The 15,690-nt window shown below is 42.1% G+C and overlaps 1 protein-coding gene across 2 annotated transcripts; it reads right to left on the bottom strand.

The window, feature by feature from the left end:
* On the bottom strand, nt 1-12,053 carry LOC143020793 (uncharacterized). 2 transcript variants are annotated; one of them, XR_012965936.1, is made up of 2 exons: nt 2,544-11,556; nt 1-2,119 (listed from the first exon to the last, which is right to left on the bottom strand). XR_012965936.1 is itself a non-coding variant. In XM_076177547.1 (2 exons), the coding sequence occupies exon 2, from the start codon at nt 11,183-11,185 to the stop codon at nt 9,668-9,670; it is 1,518 nt and encodes a 505-aa protein (XP_076033662.1). In that variant the 5' UTR covers nt 11,186-11,442; nt 11,570-12,053; the 3' UTR covers nt 1-9,667. The 2 variants fall into 2 exon arrangements, 1 of the variants encoding a protein (XP_076033662.1); XM_076177547.1 differs by adding an exon at nt 11,570-12,053 and having other exon boundaries at nt 1-11,442.
* Nucleotides 12,054-15,690: the final 3,637 nt, after the last annotated feature.

The following is a 15,690-nucleotide window of genomic DNA, read 5'->3' as shown; positions in this document are numbered from 1 at the left end:
TACCGTAACTGATTATTATTATTATTATTTTTTTTAACAACAGTAAATATAATCAAGGGTAGTAATTACCACATAACTGAGAAATTTACCAGATAAAGAATTACCATATAAGTAGGACTCGCTGTACACACAGTAAGAAAATATATGTAGGTCCTGTTCAGCCACTACAGTGACTCAACTGAATTAGGTTTAATAACCTGAACATTCGAGGTAGCTTATGATACAGTTATGGAGGCTATGGGAATCAGTGCATATGGGCACCTAAGTAGGTCATGGGCGTGTGCATAGGCATGGTTCTTACAGTCCAACCTTCTGGCCACTGTCTACTTCGTCTACTATCAAAACCTAATCTCAGATCTACTATGTCCTTAATAGAGAATGACCTCTGTTGAGATTATACTCAATAATTGCACAACTTCACTCAATTGATACGTTCGATTTTTTTGATCAACCCCATGCAACAAGTATGTTTGTGTTTGTTTACACTCCCTCAACCCCTTTTCTCCCTGTTAATGGGAATAGTTGAGTGTGATTCACTAAGTACTTAATACTAATATCTATTATATTCTCAATGTGTCCATTTATTTTGGTTATGGTCACATATTTCCATTAATTTTACAGAACACTGACATACTTGTTAATAGGAATAGTTGGGGTGTGAGACTAATCTAACTATGCACAAGAAGCAGAGAGATTAGCGTACGCGTTCGCATCCATATGATCTACCAACTCCCCCTTTGTGTTATTGTGAAACTCCATTTTGCTTCTCAAGACTACCCCTAGCCATCACAATCTCTCCCTAAACTATTCCTCTAATGGAATCCTGAACTGGAGGTTGGGAATTTTTCTCACTCCTTTAAAACTAATGGCCCTAGTTTGTCTCCGTCCTAACACTTCTTAGTGACATCACAGATGGACGGAGCTACAGTACACACTAGACAGGGAAACAATTAAACGAAAATAATATTCCTTTAAAAATTCCTGGCCATACATGGCCCTACACCCCCTTGAAGGAAAATTTTGCAACACCACATGAAGGATTCTATCTGATTTCCCCTTGCAATAACTCCATCCTGTCATCTGAGAGTGACTACCCTTTTGATTGCTTGATTGATGAGGTACTCTCCACTCGGTACACTTGTAGGTGTGTAAATCAAATTTGACCCATGGGTACACAAATTTACTGTGGATACTTCCAGGGGCTTTTCCACCAGTCTTTGTATTGGCTGGATTCCCCAACTGACCTCTTACTTGATACTTGACTGGACATGCATGGCCACTATGACTGAGCTAAGCCACAATTCTCTCTTGTGGGTTTGCCCCATGGATAGCACACTACCCCCCCTTCTGTGGGCTTACTTCTGGGCAATCTGCAATTGTCCACAAGATCCTGAAGTCCTACACCCTTGTCAAGCGGGTAATTGTGAGCCGAGTTGGGTTCATGACCCCAGCTCGAACTAAAGAATTTCCCCATTTTCCAATACTATTTTAAATGAGTCCTCGCAAACCATACTGTGCAGTCTCTCTCCTAGACTGATATAGACTTCTTTATCCTCCCTTTAAGTTAATATTAAGTCCCTTCACCTGGCTGTTGCTAAAATTTCCTTTACAATCTATACATGCAATATGTATACTTAATCCTAATGCATCTTAACATTACACATGTATAAAGAATACAGGTGGGTTACATATAAGCCTTAACTCTAATATGGTCCATATATACGAACACTGAGAGCACCTTTGGATTGATTTGCATGAGAATAATCACTTTTCTTTGGACAGATACTGGCACAGTATGATCACTGCATTTTCCATTTCAGTGATTTCTTGTCATCTTAGCACATTATATCACTCAGTATGGCACCAACAGGTTGGATTGTTCCAGGCGTTTATTCAGTACTCCTCGATGAGTCGTCTTAGTGCACGATGCATCTTTGGTGGTAGTATTCCTCTGGGTCTGGGTGGAACTCTCAACAGGCTGCCCTCAATGGCCTACCGGCTCCAGCACATGGCCTTCAAGCCAAAAATTTCATAAATCGTTATCTTTCAACAGGCTCCACCAACCATTCTTCAGAACCAAAATAGGGTTTTACTTGAGCAGCTCTTCTCGTCCCCTTTCCTGTCAAGAAATATCTTAGTTCATATACACAGTCCTGCTAGTACCTCCACCACTTTGGCTCAGTTTGCAACAGGTACCCCATTAACCACTTCCATAAGGTGATGCCTACGTAGGCGGCACGAGGAGCAAGTGAGTACTCGATGATGCCGACATCGGCATCTTGATTATATTTATTGTAGTCGTACCTACGTAACTTCCATTCTCTCTAAATTGGCTTCATCATATTTTCTATGGTTACCAAAATACACGGGTGAAAGAGAACAAATGATTGAGCACTGACTTTATTTTTTAAATGTGATTATGACGCAACATCGCACGTCGGGCAGCTAATGCTGCCAGATGTGCGATGTGCCCCGGAGTGAAGAGGTCAAGTTGGTTTCCTTCTGGATCCACACTTAAGATCCCACTTCCACTTTCTGCTTACCTCTCCTGCAGTTTGCCACACTCCAGTACTCCATCATCATCTTGCAGTGGGTTTCTCGGATGATTTGGTGAGCAATCTCTGCTTCATATTCCGTTCCTTCTACACCTGGGAGTCTATGACCTACTAGTCTTGGTGGGTGTCTCCCAAAGAAAGCAAAATAGGGGGAATGATCGGCGATGGTGGTGTGTGGCACTATTCATCTTCCTCAGGCCAGTAGTAGATCCGGCCATTTGTTTGGATGTCCCTGGCATAGTGTTGCCAGGATGCTCTTCAACGTTTGATGCATTCGTTCCACCACACCGTTTGCTTGTGGGTGGTGTAGAGTAGGGCGATTTGCTGCTCTCCACACAACTTTTTGAAGGCGGTGTTGGTGAATTTTGTTCCATTGTCTGATAAGATGCTCTCTGGGACACCATAGTCTGTGAAGAACTGGGCTAGGGAGTGTAGTACGTGTTGGTGGTGTTTTGTTTTTAATGGGAAGAATCTAACAAACCTACTGTAGTGATTGATTATGGTCATGATATACCTATAACCCTGTGATCTGGGTACCATATCCGTTAGATCTATGCCTATTCTCTCCATTGCTTTTGTAGCAGGGGAACCTCTTTATACTGCTCTGACAACCCTTGTGTACCCTTGAACCTTTAGCAAGTAATGCATCTTTACAAAATTATACACATCTACCTTTAAGTTTGGCCAATAAAATAGTTCCTCGGCTTGTTTAATGGTTTTCTTTTGTCTTAGGTGATCTGTCAATTCATGTGCATGTCTTATTGCTTCCTGGATCAAACTGGGGTATTACGAGTGTGTAGTGAATGCTTCCATCTGACTTCTCCCTAACATAATACAAAATGTCGTCTATTAACGCAAACTGAACTAGGGTAGTCTTCCTTAAGTGTCTATTTAGTAATGTGCCTCCTAAGTAGCTGGCTAGTTCTTGCTATGTGAAACTTTCCCTCTGTTTATCCTTGAAAGCAGGCTTATCGTATCCTAGCCAAGTGGCTTCTGGTACTCTCATGATCACTAACTCGTCTCGATAGTTGGTTGGCTACAACATTTTCCTTCCCTTTTACATATTGGATTGCATACTGACATTCTCTCAACTTCAAGATCCACCTGTTCATGCGTGGTGAATTGGTCTTCTTGAACATACTGGTGATCTGTAATAATGGTGAACTTCGTTCCCCATAAGTTATGGAGAAAGTTTCTGCAGGCTAATACTATTGCAAGTGCCTCCTTATCTGTAATTGTGTGCCGCGTTTCACACTGGTTTAACTTCTTTGAGAAATGTCCTATAGGCTTAATGTCCCATTCTGGTTCTACCTGACTCAATACTGCTCCCATGTGTGTTACTGGCATCAGTAGTTCATAGGAATGGTTGGTCATTCCGTACCTTTGCTAGTATTGGCGCACTGCTTAGCTCCTTCATGCATTCAAATGCTTCCTGGCAATTGCTATTCCATATGTATTCAGAGTCTAACTTTGTAAGATTAGTGAATGCTATCGCGATTTTCGTGAAATCTGGTTATGTACTTCCTATAAGATCTACACATCCCCAGGAATCTTCTTCCTTTACATTCTTTGGTGCTTTCATCTTAAGTATGGCATCCATCTTTGGTAATGTCTTACAACCTTTTGCATAGAGGGATTAGGGAGAAATGTCAATGTAGTAGTATTGGGAGACCTTAATGCTAGGGTAGGAAATGAACCAATAGACAGAGTGGTTGGGAAATATGGGATTCCAGGAAACGATCATAGTGGAGAGTTGATGATCTGTCTAGAGAGTTGATGATGGCAAATACAGTAGTTTAGAAGAAAGTCAAGAATAAGTACACATGGGAGAGGGTGGTAGATTGAGTATTAATGTACTTTCAAAGTAATAAAAAGATGTTTTGGAAAGAAATTAAGAGGAAGAGAAGGCAAATCAAGTAGAGAAGAAAAGGTAAAAGGTGTAGATGGAAAGATGATAATGGAAGAGAAGGCAGTAAGAGGAAGATGGGCAGAGCATTTTAGGGAGTTGCTAAATGTGAAGGAGGATAGGGAGGGAAAGGTAGTTGCAGTGGGAAGTGCTAAGAAAATGACTGATGAGTGAGGAAAATGGAGGAGAAATAAGGAAGGATGAAGTGAAGGCAGTTGTTAAGATGAGAGCAGGTAAGGCACCTGGTCTGGATGGATGTCATGCAGAATGTTTGAAAAAAAGGAGGTACAGTGATGGACTGGCTGGTGAGGTTATTTAATGTTTGAGAGAGGGTAGAGTGCCAGAATGACTGTATAGTTCCACTTTACAAGGGAAAAGGGGACAAGTGTGAGTGTAGTAGTTTCACAAGGGATTAGTTTGTTGAGTAGTTGGGGAGGCTTATGGGAGAATCTTGACTGAGAGGATTAGGAGAGGAACAGAGGGAGTAATTGGTGAGAATCATAGTGGAGAGTTGATGTGTTTAGAGAGTTGATGATAGCAAATAAAGTGTTTCAGAAGAAAGTCAAGCATAAGTACACGTGAATGGAAGGATGGTAGAGCATTAATGGACTATGTAGTGGTAGATAGGAGTATAATAGGAAGAGTTAAGGATGTACATGTGCTTAGGGAAGAGAGTCGGGGAATACCAGATCATTTTTTGGTGGAAGGTAAGTTGAGAGTGGAGGATAGATGGAGAAAGAAAGGACAAAAGGAAGGGAGGTACTTAGAGTGAACTCTTTAAATGAAAAGGAGGAGGAGTACAAGAAGAAGCTGAGAGAGGAGTGGGAGGAAGTGAAGGATAGAGTAGAGCTAGGAGTGGAGGAGGAATGGGGATGGTTCAAGGAGGGAGTCACAAAGTGTGCAAAGATGGTGTGTGGAACAAGAGGGACAGGAGGAAATAGAAGAAAGGGTAGTGAATGTTGGGACGAGGAATTAATGAAGGTTGTAGAAGAGAAGAAGCGAGCTTTCACAGATTGGTTACAAAATAGGACGAGGGAGTCATATAAGAGGTACAAAGAAAAGAAGTAAAGCACAAGATAAAGGAGGCAAAGAGGAGAGCAGATGTGAAATGGGGTAAGAGTATGACAGAAAATTTTGAAAGTAATAAAAAGATGTTTTGGAAAGAAATTAAGAGAGTAGAATCAAGTACAGAAGAAAAGGTAAAAGGTGCAGATGGAGAGATGATAATGGAAGAGAAGCAGTAAGGGGAAGATAGGCAGAATATTTTAGGGAGTTGCTAAATGTGAAGGAGGATAGGGAGGGAAAGATAGCTGCAGTGGAAAATGCTAAGAAAATGACCGTGATGAGTGAGGAAAATGGAGGAGAAATAAGGAAGGATGAAGTGAAGGCAGTTGTTAAGATGATGAGAGCAGGTAGGGCACCTGGTCTGGATGGATGCCATGCAGAATGTCTAAAAAAAGGAGGTACAGTGATGGTGGACTGGCTGGTGAGGTTATTTAATGTTTGCTGGAGAGAGGGTACAGTGCCGGATGACTGGAGGAGTGCCTGTATAGTTCCACTTTACAAGGGAAAAGGTGACAAGTGTGAATGTATTTCAGAGGGATTAGCTTGTTAAGTATAGTTGGGAAGGCTTATGGGAGGATCTTGATTGAGAGGATTAGGAGAGGAACAGGGAGTAATTGGTGAGGAACAGTGTGGATTTAGGATGGGTAGAGGTGTGTAGATCAGATCTTTGTGGTAAGACAGATATGTGAGAAAGCTATAGGAAAGGGGAAGGATTTTTTGGGCCTTTATGGATCTGGAAAAGACTTATGATAGGGTAGACAGAAAGGCACTGTGGGAGGTTATGCAGATATACGGGATAGGAGGAATGCTAGGACCGGTCAAGAGTTTTTATGAGAGTAGAACTTGTGTCAGGATTAGAATTGGAGAGAGTGGTTCGAGGTAAAGGTGGGACTTCGTCAAGGATGCGTTATTTCACCCTGGCTGTTCAACTTATACATGGATGGGGTAGTGCAAGAGGTAAATGCAAGGGTAGTGGGCCAGGGATTGGAGATGGTTAAAGAAAATTGAGAAAAGTGGGAGGTGAGCCAGCTGTTGTTTGCGGACGACACTGCGCTTGTGGCAGGATCGGAGGAGGGGTTGAGGAAGTTGGTGACAGAGTTTGGGAGAGTATGTGATAGAAGAAAGCTAAAGATAAATGTGGGTAAAAGTAAGGTGATGAGATGTACAAGGGGTGAAAGTGGCAGTAGACTGGAAGTGAGCATTAAGGGAGAGCGACTGGAGGAAGTGGATAGTTTTAGATACTTGGGTGCAAATGTGGCAGGAAAAGGTGGAGGGAGAATGTAGATTGAGAGAAGCGAGTAAATGCCTTAGTGGATTAAAGAGTGTAATGAGGAATAGACATTTGGGAATGGATGCTAAGAGGAGACTGTATGAAGGAGTGATTGTGCCAACAGCACTGTATGGGGCAGAAACATGGAACATGAGAGAGGAAGAGAGAAGGAGTTTGAATGTGTTTGAGATGAGGTGTCTTAGAAGTATGATGGGGGGTTACTAGGCTAGATAGAGTGAGAAATGTGGAGGTGAGGAGGAGAATAGGGGTGGAAAAGGAGTTGGGAGATAGGGTTGATGAAAGAGTATTAGGATGGTTTGGACACATGGAAAGAATGATTGAAGAAAGACTAGTAAAAGAAGTATGGAAGGCAGATGTGGAGGGAGTGAACATGAGGGGACATCCTAGGATGAGGTGGATGGATGGGGTGAAGGGGGCTTTGGGGAAGAGGGGAATGTCTGTTGAGGAAGGACGGGAGAGGACAGAAGACAGGGGTGAACGGAGAATGGTTGTATATGGATGATGTTCTGATGCCTGAGGTGGAATGGGGGGTGAGGTAGTATGAGTGAGCAAAATTTGACACAGCCCAAAGGGATTTCTCCCTGTCTTCTCCTTTTATGCATGGGGGGACGGAGAGGGAGGTCGCTGATTTAATGAAGTGGTCTTGCTGTGGATGTGCTGTGTCTTGTGACACTGCTTCTGACCCAGGGCGGTGGACAGGGTGCAGTTATGACCCGTCATCCAGGAGGTGCTAAGATGGGAGGGAGGGTGGAGGGGTGTGGAATGTATTCAGGGATGGAATGGGTGGGAGTGATTTTATGCCTTTTCCTTTTTGGCTACCTCACTTGTAAGGGGGGAAAAGCCTTGGTATATCTATGTATGTATGTATGGATCTGGAAAAGGCTTATGACAGGGTAGACATGAAGGCACTGCGAGAGGTTTTGCAGATATGCGGGATATGAGGAAAGCTCTTGGGAGCTGTAAAGAGTTTTTATGAGAGTAGTAGAGTGTGTGTCAGGATTAGAAATGGAGAGAGTGAGTGGTTAGAGGTAAAGGTGGGACTTCGTCAGGGATGTGTTATGTCGCCCTGGCTGTCCAATTTATATGTGGATGGGATGGTGCAAGAGGTAAATGCAAGGGTGGTGGGTCAGAGGTTGGAGATGGTTAAAGAAAATGGAGAAAAGTGGGAGGTGAGCCAGCTGTTGTTTGCTGACAACACTGCACATGTAGCAGGGTCAGAGGAGGGATTGAGGAAGTTAGTGACAGAGTTTAGGAGAGTGTGTGAAAAAAGGAAGGTGAAGATAAATATGGGTAAAAGTAAGGTGATGAGATGTACAAGGGGTGAAGGTGGCCGCAGACTGGAAGTGAGTATTAAGGGAGAGAGACTGGAGGAAGTGAATAGTTTTAGATACTTGGGTGCAAATGTGGCAGGAAAAGGAGTGGAGGTGGAGTGTAGATTGAGAGAAGCGAGTAAATGACTTGGTGGATTAAAAAGTGTAATGAGAAATAGACATTTGGAAATGGATTCTAAGAGGAGTTTGTATGAAGGAGTGATTGTGCTGACAGCACTGTATGGGACAGAAACATGGAATATAAGAGAGGAAGAGAAGGAGTTTGAATGTGTTTGAGATGAGGTGTCTTGAGAAGTATGATAGGGGTTACTAGGCTAGATAGAGCAAAAATGAGGAAAATGGGGGTGGAAAGGGAGTTGGGAGATAGGGTAGATGAAAGCGTATTGGGATGGTTTGGTCACATGGAAAGAATGAGTGAAGAAAGACTAGAAAAAGATGTGGAAGGAGTGAACATTAGGGGGCAACCTAGGATGAGATGGATGGATGGGGGTAAAAGGGGCTTTGGGAAAGAGGGGGATATCTGTTGAGGAAGGACGGGAGAGGACAGAAGACGGGTGAATGGAGAATGGTTTTATATGGATGATTCTGTGATGCATGAGGTGGAATGGGTGGAGGATGAGGTAGTATGTGCGGTAAAAATTTGACGCAGCCCGAAGGGATTTCTCCCCATCTCCTTTTCTGCATGAGGGGCTGGAGAGGGGGGGGGGTCATTCATTGATTTAATGAAGCAGCCTTGCTGTGGATGTGCTGTGTCTTGCAACACTGCTTCTGACCCAGGGCAGTAGGCAAGATGCAGGAATGACCTGTCATCCAGGAGGTGCCAACATAAGAGGGTGGGGGGAGTGGAGTGTATTAGGGGTGGAATGGGTGGGAATTATTCTTATGCCTTTGTTTTTTGGCTATCTCCCTTATAAGGGGTAAAAAAAAAAGTCTGGTATATGTATAACTTTCTCAGTTTGTAATATTCAAAATTTCAGAAATATCACATACACCTGTAACATTGGCACAGAAGGTAGGGGCGAATGGAGAATGGGTGTGTGTGGATAATGCCATGATGCATGGAAGAGAGTGGGTGGGGGTAGGGAGTATGTGTGACTGATATTTTGACACAGCCTGAAGGGATTTCTCCCTGTCCCTCTTTTTTTGCATGAGGGAATGGAGGGATGGGGTCATTGATTAAATGAAGTGGCCTTGCTGTGGATGTGCTGTGTTTTGCTGTGTTGCTTCTAACCCAGGGCAATGGGCAAGATGCAGGGATGACCTATCATCCAGGAGGGAGGGAGGGGTGGTGAATGGAAGTGGAGATGGAATGGGTGGGAGTGGATATATGCCTTTGATGGGTACCTCTCTTCTAAGGGGGGGAAAGCCCTTGGTATATGCATGCACAATTTGATGCCAAGGCTAGGCCCTTTTGGAACTCTATTCTGGCCTCGTTAAGCTTTTCACTGGCCCAAGCTCCACTATTAGTTCCTAAGACAATGCAGTACCTTTTGGATGGTAGTGTCATCCAGCCCGTTTGTCAGTTGAATGGCTTTATTTGTATGTATATTCCCAAATCGAGACGGAAGGGGTCAATAGCATGTATGAGGATGTCGAGCTCCTCCTTGTCACAAGGTGTCAAGTTTTTCTCAAGTCCAGAGACTATGTACTTTTCCATTTGCTTCTTTCTACCTTTATCTTGTTCTTTCCTGAATATTGCTAGCCCAAGTAAAGCCATCCGGGGAAATTTACTGAGCTGCATCTCGGAATGCTGGGTAAACCGAAGGCCTATGTACGGATAATTATTTATCTTATCCGCTAGTTCAATCAGTCTGAGGCATTCTTTCCTCCAGTCAGCTCCCAGGTTGGTGATCAAGGGCCATGCTGGCTTGACAGCAGCTAATGCCCACTTAGCTGTTTTGATGTGATGGTTCCTATAAACCATTCGAGCCTGGTCCATCAGTGCCAATCCGAAGAGGTCCTTGATTTTCCCCTCCATCTTCAAAGTGCATGGGTCGGCTAAATCTCCTACCCGCAAATACTCATGATGTTTCAAGTGCTTGTCCACAGATAGCCAAAATCCCATAACTTCATCTAGTATTGAATTGGAGACGGACCACTCTAGGTTTAGTTCATCGACTATCAGTGCAACTTCCTGTGCATCATAACTTTGGATGCTGTAACAGTGACCTTGTGCTACTACATATCTGTTAGAGAAGGACCAGATTGCATTCATCCTCCTTGCTATTTGGTCTTTAAACAAATCTTTCCTCGTGTATGCAGGATAGAGCATCAGAATGGTAGCACAAATATGGAACCTTTTGTTCATCAAGTCGTCCATCTCATTCCCTCTAACTGTCTGTAGCGAGGTGTGTTTCATCTGCGCTGTCTCAGCTGTCATGAAGCGTGCAAATTTAAGTAAGTTGCCACATGTCCACGGATACATCAGATTGCAGATACTGATGATCTTAGACACATTACTAATGCTCCTACAGTTTATGACATTCAGTATCTGTGGATAGCCACCTACAATCACAATGGGCTCCTCAACCCCTGTTCCAAGTAGCATTTGTAACTTCTGATTAAAGACCTTCAGTTTCCTGAACAAGTTATCGGGGTTAACAACCACGTCATCATATTTGCTGGCCAAGGGAAAATAGGCCTGATCTAGGTGGTTGGTGTCACCAACAATGACATAGAGATCTGCATCCTGTGTGTCCTCCACCTTGCATTCACAGTTAATGGCGAATAGATAGCATTCCCAGGATCCGAGCCCCTCGGGGGGTCTGATAGCCTCAGACTCTTTCAGTATCGTTTGGGACAGAGAGTCGCAGTGTAACACAAGCGCCAACCCAGGGTTGTCCGGGGTGAGGGATGATAATTCACTAAAATCCAAAATATTAGCGACCCCTAAAAATTTGGAGCAGATGTAATTTAGACCGGATTGAGCAGGTAGATTACCGAGCTGGGTAATAGTAGATTGCCATCGCCCAATGGGCTGACTTGGACTAGGTTTCAGGTTTCCTCTGAAACTGGCTACCGTGCTTTGGCAGGACATGGTGGCAAGCAATATGGTGTCCTGATACTGTTAGGAATGCTTGTCTTTATTTCCCCAAACTGCCTTCTGTTCGCTTGTAACACCTGCCTCTTCTCCTCCCAAGTCAAAGCTCCAGTCAATTTTTTTCCAATTATGTTAAATTTCCTTTAATTAAGAGTAATTCTATCAAAACTATACACCTTGATTCATTCGATCAACCCCACTCAACAAGACTCAAGTGTTTGTGTTAGTTCACACTCCCTTAACCCCTTTTCTCCCTGTTAATGGGAATAGTTGGATGTGAGACTTACTAAAAACTAATATCTACGTATTATATTCTCAATGTCCATTTATTTTGGTTATGGTCACGTATTTCTATTAATTTTACAGAGCGCAGTGACATACCTGTTTATAGAAATAGATGGGATGTAACACTAACATTGATACGTTACGTACGTAGAGCGCCCAAGACACCGAGATATTGGCATATGTGTTCGCATCCATGTGTAAATCTACCAACTCCCCATTTGTTATTGTGAAACTCCATTTTGCTTCTCAAGACAACCCCTAGCCATCACAATCTTTCCCTAAACTATTCCTCTAGTGGAATCCTGAACTGGAGGCTGGGAACTTTTCTCGTTCCCTTAAAACTAATGGCTCCAGTTTATATCTCCGTCCGAACGCGTCATAGTGACGTCACGGATGGGCGGAGCTACAGTACACTCTAGACAAGCGTTTTTAAACTGGTTCACGTTGAAAAATAAAATGGATCGCGACAAAAGAGAAAGGAAATAAAAATACGGAAGTGAGAGCAAGGCGGAGGAGGAGGAAGAGATGACGATGAAAAATTAACGTTTCCTGAAATATCTATTCTTTCTTTCCCTCCCCTCTCCCTTTCCCCTTCTTTTCCTTTCTCTCTCTCTCTCTCTCTCTCTCTCTCTCTCTCTCTCTCTCTCTCTCTCTCTATATATATATATATATATATATATATATATATATATATATATATATATATATATATATATATCCAAGAGCTGACACCTTGACGTGGTGGATAGGCTTGAGAATCTTAATGACTACAAAAGCTATGTCGATAGAGAGAGAATCTCTGCAGGGTCCCTGATGGCGAACAGGGGAAACTCCTATAGATATATGGGGGTGCCGTCATAAAGACGGCGTGGACCATTGGGCACCCTATGGATATAGGGCTTCACCGAATATAATGAATAAGGTGACACCAGAGAAATATCTCGCCAGAAACCAGTTGGCACGGAGGTGAGATTACTGCCAACCCCCCTTCATAGCAACCATGAACAGCACAACCAAAAAATCGAGCGTTCCTGTTGGATCACCGTCTCCTAAAGGTCCAACCGCATTGCCTCGTGTGCTTACGGGCAGTGTGCCACCGAATGTGAAGCCCTGTCCAAGCAGATCCAAGTCTTGGACATTAAACAACATGAAGAAAATGAAGATCTATACTTACAACGTAAGAAATCTCTCAGAAGATCACAGGCTGGAGAGTTTAATGGAAGAACTATACAACATCAAGTGGGACATCGTAGGACTGAGCGAAGTCCGAAGAGCGGAAGAAAAGCTGATACAATTACAAGATGGTCACCACCTGTTCTACTATAGAGGTAAGGACAAAGAAAGATCTAGTGGAGTAGGATTCTTGATAAACAGTGTGGTTGGTGGTAACGTAGTCAAATTCAATAGTTCGTCAGACAGGGTAGCTTGGATTGTGATTAGGCTGTGTAAAAGGTACACTCTAAAAATAGTTCAGGTTTGTGCGCCAACTACACAGAGTTCAGACGATGAAATTGAGTCGTTTTATAATGATTTGAGGTAATGGATAAAAAAAAGTAAGTACACGTTGGTAATAGGCGACTTTAATGCTGAAGTGGGGAAGAAGATGGGCGATGAGACGTGCATTGGTACTTTTGGAGTAGGTGAAAGAAATGACAGAGGCGAGATGTTAGTCAATTTTGCAGAGAAGTACAACATGAGGATAATGAACACTCTTTCAAAAGCGTGTAGGTCGTAAATGGACGTGGAGAAGTCCAAATGGAACAACAAAGAACGAAATAGACTTCATATTAGGAGATGAGAGCAAAAGCGTTAATAATGTTACGGTGATAAAGTCAACATAGGTAGTGACCATAGAATGGTAGGTTGCACAGCTAAATTCAGTTTCAGAGCCGAGAGAAATAAACTAATGTTAAGAATGAAAATAAGCCTTGCAAAGGTTAAGGATAATAATAAGAAATTTCAGTTAGAAATTAGAAATAGATTCGAAGCTCTAAGAACTAATGAGGAAACTGTGGAAGATATTAATTTGAATTTAGTGAGTATCATTAGAGAATCGGTAGAGAAAGTAGGAAGTACAAAAAACATTCAAGAAAACAAATACTCCCAAGCTACAAATGACCTAATTAAAAGAAGAAGGACCATGCAGATTAAAAGCAAGAGAGATGAAATAGAAAGAGTAGAACTAAACAAGCTTATCAACAAAAGGCAGAGATTAGAGAAAAGAAAGAGAAACATGGATGAAATAGAGGAAACTATTCGGAAGGGGAAAAGTATTAAAGTGACCGAGCGTAAACATGCTTTAGGAAGACAGCAAATTATATGTTTGAAAGATAGAAATGGAGAAATAATTAAATGTAGAGACAAAATGGCAAAAAGAGTATAAGAATTTTACCAAGAGCTTTACTCGTCGAAAACCGTAGTTGAATCAGTAAATTCATGTGTAGGCGTTAGTAGTGTACCAGAGATTACAAAGGAAGAAGTAGAACTTGCTCTAAAAACTATGAAACTAGGAAAATCACCCGGGGAAGATGGTATATCGATAGATCTGTTGAAAGACGCAGGGACATTAGTTCATATTAAATTAGCTGAGTTGTACACCCAGTGCTTACGTCAAGAAAGCGTTCCTGATGCGTGGTGCAATGCTATAGTGATTTTGCTTCATGAAAAAGGAGACCAGAAGGACCTTAGTAACTATCGACCGATTAGCTTGCTATCAAATGTATATAAAGTATTCTCCAAGATCCTTACAAATAGATTAAGTCGAGTTTTAAATGGAAACCAACCAAGAGAACAGGCAGGCTTTAGGAGCGGATATTCGACTCTAGACCATTTGCAGGCGATAAACCAACTAATCGAGAAAACGATAGAATACAATATACCTCTGTGTTTAGCTTTTGTAGATTACGAGAAGGCCTTTGACTCGGTAGAACAAATAGCAATACTAAACTCGCTACGCAAGCAGGGTACAAACGAACAGATCGTAAAAGTTTTAGAAAAGATTTATACCAAAGGTACCGCTATAATTCGACTACATAAAAATACAGAAAAGATTAAGATCGAGAAAGGAGTACGGCAAGGCGATACAATTCATCCGAAACTATTTATAGCTTGCTTGGAAGATATTTTCAGAAGACTGAGTTGGGAAAAGAAAGGTTTAAAGATTAATGGCGAATATTTGAACCACCTAAGATTTGCGGATGACATTATACTTATTTCAGAAAGAGCAGAGGACTTGCAAGATGCTGAGTGATCTCAACAAGGAAAGTGTCAAAGTAGGTTTAAAAATGAATAAGAGTAAAACCAAAGTAATGTTTAATACGAAAGTTCAAAGTAAAGAGATTATAATTGATGATGATGAGTCTTGAAGTTGAAGAGTATAATCATTTAGGCCAGATGGTGAAAGTGACGAAAGATCATGATAATGAAATAAAGAGACGTATTGCAATTGGTTGGAAAGTGTTTGGTAAGTATAATAAGATCCTGAGAGGCTCTCTACCTCTATGTTTGAAATGCAAAGTATACAATCAATACATTCTGCCAGCAATAATCTACGGGTGTGAGACTTGGAAATTAACGAAGGCAGTGGAAACAAAACCAAGGACAGCACAGAGGAGAATGGAGAGATCAATGATGGGAATAACGCTGAGAGACCGGAAGAGAGCAAGTTGGGTGAGAGAGCAGGCTAGAGTGAAAGATATTGTGGAAGCAGTAAAAGGAAGTGGAATTGGGCAGATAAGTTAGAGCGAACGACTGATGAGCGATGGAGTGTGTTACTGAGTGGACGCCACGAGATAGGAAGCGTGGAAGAGGGAGACCAGACAGAAGGTGGAGAGACAAGATCGAGAAGTTTGCAGGAGTGACGTGGCAGAGGTTGGCGTGGTCGTGTGAATCATGGAATGCTATGAAGGAGGCCTTTGTTCAGCAGTGGACTCAGGATGGCTGATTTGAATTGAATTTATATATATATATATATATATAAAGGGTTGTTCCAATACTGGAACAACTTTATTTAATGAGTAACGATTGAATAGCTAGTTGTCGACAGTTCTGTACCAAACATCTTTTTTCCCGCCTTTACTAATTTCATATGCTTACCTTTTATATTCCTGTCAGTCTTTACTAATTTTCTAGTGAACTCAGTGTCCGCAATTTTAGACATCATACCATATTTATTGTTTTATATATATATATATATATATATATATATATATATATAT

This window comes from Oratosquilla oratoria, chromosome 40 (genome assembly GCF_046742065.1).
Source record: "Oratosquilla oratoria isolate Oo_2021 chromosome 40, ASM4674206v1, whole genome shotgun sequence".
Lineage (NCBI taxonomy): Eukaryota > Metazoa > Arthropoda > Malacostraca > Stomatopoda > Squillidae > Oratosquilla > Oratosquilla oratoria.
The sequence above is the reverse complement of the archived record's forward strand: the minus strand, read 5'-3'. Positions and strand labels throughout refer to the sequence as shown.

Coding starts and splice junctions, on each gene's coding strand:
- LOC143020793 (XM_076177547.1), bottom strand. CDS start 11,185: ATGTCCTGCCAAAGCACGGTAGCCAGTTTCAGAGGAAACCTGAAACCT.